At 49.5% G+C, this 1,894-nt stretch overlaps 1 protein-coding gene across 1 annotated transcript; it reads left to right on the top strand.

Moving 5' to 3' along the window:
• The first annotated feature begins 263 nt into the window (after nucleotides 1-263).
• On the top strand, nucleotides 264-1,643 carry HOXD12 (homeobox D12). The gene is made up of 2 exons (XM_074596264.1): nucleotides 264-1,137; nucleotides 1,405-1,643. The coding sequence occupies exons 1-2, from the start codon at nucleotides 576-578 to the stop codon at nucleotides 1,641-1,643; spliced, it is 801 nt and encodes a 266-aa protein (XP_074452365.1). The 5' UTR covers nucleotides 264-575.
• The last annotated feature ends 251 nt before the right edge of the window (nucleotides 1,644-1,894 follow it).

Genomic DNA, 1,894 nt, shown 5'->3' with positions numbered 1-1,894 from the left:
TCGTCTGTACAGGGGCAGAAATATATTCGTGTGCCCTAAACAGCCACATCTCCTTCCCCGTAGTGGAAAGGGGCAGTGGTAGGTTATTCCCAGCCTGCGGTGAACACTCTTATCGTGGGTATAGTTGTCGCCCCGGAAGCTGCTGGCCCTGGGGGTGCTGCCAGACGGGGGGCACCGCCGTGCCGGGGGCTGCGCCCGGGGCTGCCCTGTCCCCTCGGCAACTCCGCAGATGTTTGTTTTCCCCTCATCTTTCCGCTAGCGCCGCGGCTTTACCAGCCAGCCCTGGCCACTTTTATAGAAGCGGAGACCATGTTTTCCCCTCCCCCTTGCGAGCTCGGTATTTTCATATTTCAAGTGTTATCATAAGACTTTTTAAAAGGGGGGGAAAAAAGGGAAGAAGCAAAAAAAAAAAAAAAAGAGGGGGGACTCTGTGGCTCAGTGGCTGGAGGCGGTGCTGAAATTACCGGCTTTGAAGAACCTGTCTGCAAAGTTTCGTCCAATCGTTTCAGGCTTTCCGCTTATTCCCTGTTGTAACTAAATACTGCTGTAAGAACAGCTGAAGTCCTTTGTTGGAAATGTGTGATCGCAGTCTCTACAGATCTGGCTACGTTGGTTCTCTCCTGAACTTGCAATCTCCAGATTCCTTTTATTTTCCTAATTTGCGGGCGAATGGCAGTCAATTGGCGGCTCTGCCCACCATTTCCTACCCCCGGAGCTCGATCCCCTGGACTTGCTCAAGTTCGTGCGCAGCCCAGCCGCAGAGCCACGCGTTCAGCGGCGCGGCGCAGCCTTACCTCCCCGGCTCCGTTCCAATCAACATCAGCTCCAACGGCAACAAAGAGTGCCTGGAAGACAACAATAAATATTACGCCCACGATGCGAGCTCCAAACAAGAGGAGAGATGCAGGCAGAGGCAACCTTTTGCAAATGACCCAACTGTTACTCACGCAGCCAACATAAAGCCCGTAAAGTATGACCACTCGAGCCTGCAGAGAAGTTTGCATGGCTCGGCTGCTCTTTTTGAAGTGAATTCCTGCACTTCCAGCTTAAAGGAGGACATCAAGAATTCCGTCAACTTGAACCTGACAGTTCAGCCCGCAGCAGTCCAGTCATGCCTCAGACCTTCAGTGCAGGATGGTATGCCTTAAATATCTCGCTTTAGTTAGAGGCGACCTAGCGATACTTGCTTTCTAAGAGTTGCCTGTAATTGCTTTGTAACCCCCCTGTAAACCGTTCGGAGCGATAATCGCTTAATCCGAGTCGGAGGTAGATAGAAATTGTGGTGTCAGATGTGCTTTGCCCGATTTGCCGACCTAGTTTAGCCCTCTTATCTTGCGGTTTTTTTGTATATTCTCTTTTAATACCCAGACCTGATCCACTAAATTATCGACGTGTTTGTTGTAGGTTTGCCTTGGTGCCCCACCCAGGGGAGATCAAGAAAGAAACGGAAACCTTACACAAAACAACAAATTGCTGAATTGGAAAACGAGTTTCTCCTCAATGAGTTTATTAACCGACAGAAGAGGAAAGAACTATCAAACAGACTGAATTTAAGCGATCAGCAAGTTAAAATTTGGTTTCAGAACCGGCGGATGAAAAAGAAAAGAGTAGTAATGCGAGAGCAGGCGCTTTCTATGTACTAGAGCAGAGTCCGCCCGTTCCTGCATGAACTTGTGCCCGGAGTGTTCACCCCTAGAGTAGAGCGTATTCGCGAGCGCAACGCGGGGACCCTGTGTGTTTACCATTTAAACCAAGTTCTCGAAACGCGTAGGATCCCTGCGTAAATTGGCAAGCGCTGAGTTCCTACCCAAAACGAAGAAGACAAGCCGGACCAGCACGGAAACCTGTATTATCAGCTTTTTTTACCTTTCTTACTCCTTTTATATAGATTTTC

Source organism: Larus michahellis, chromosome 7 (assembly GCF_964199755.1).
Source record: "Larus michahellis chromosome 7, bLarMic1.1, whole genome shotgun sequence".
Taxonomy (NCBI): Eukaryota; Metazoa; Chordata; class Aves; order Charadriiformes; family Laridae; genus Larus; species Larus michahellis.
Note: the sequence above shows the minus strand (reverse complement) of the source record. Positions and strands in the feature narration are given on the sequence as shown.

What these genes read in the sequence shown, in the direction of transcription:
- HOXD12 (XM_074596264.1), top strand. Translation starts at nt 576, where the DNA reads ATGTGTGATCGCAGTCTCTACAGATCTGGCTACGTTGGTTCTCTCCTG. An exon ending in CAGACCTTCAGTGCAGGATG is followed by an intron (nt 1,138 to 1,404) that starts GTATGCCTTAAA and finishes TGTTTGTTGTAG; the next exon opens with GTTTGCCTTGGTGCCCCACC.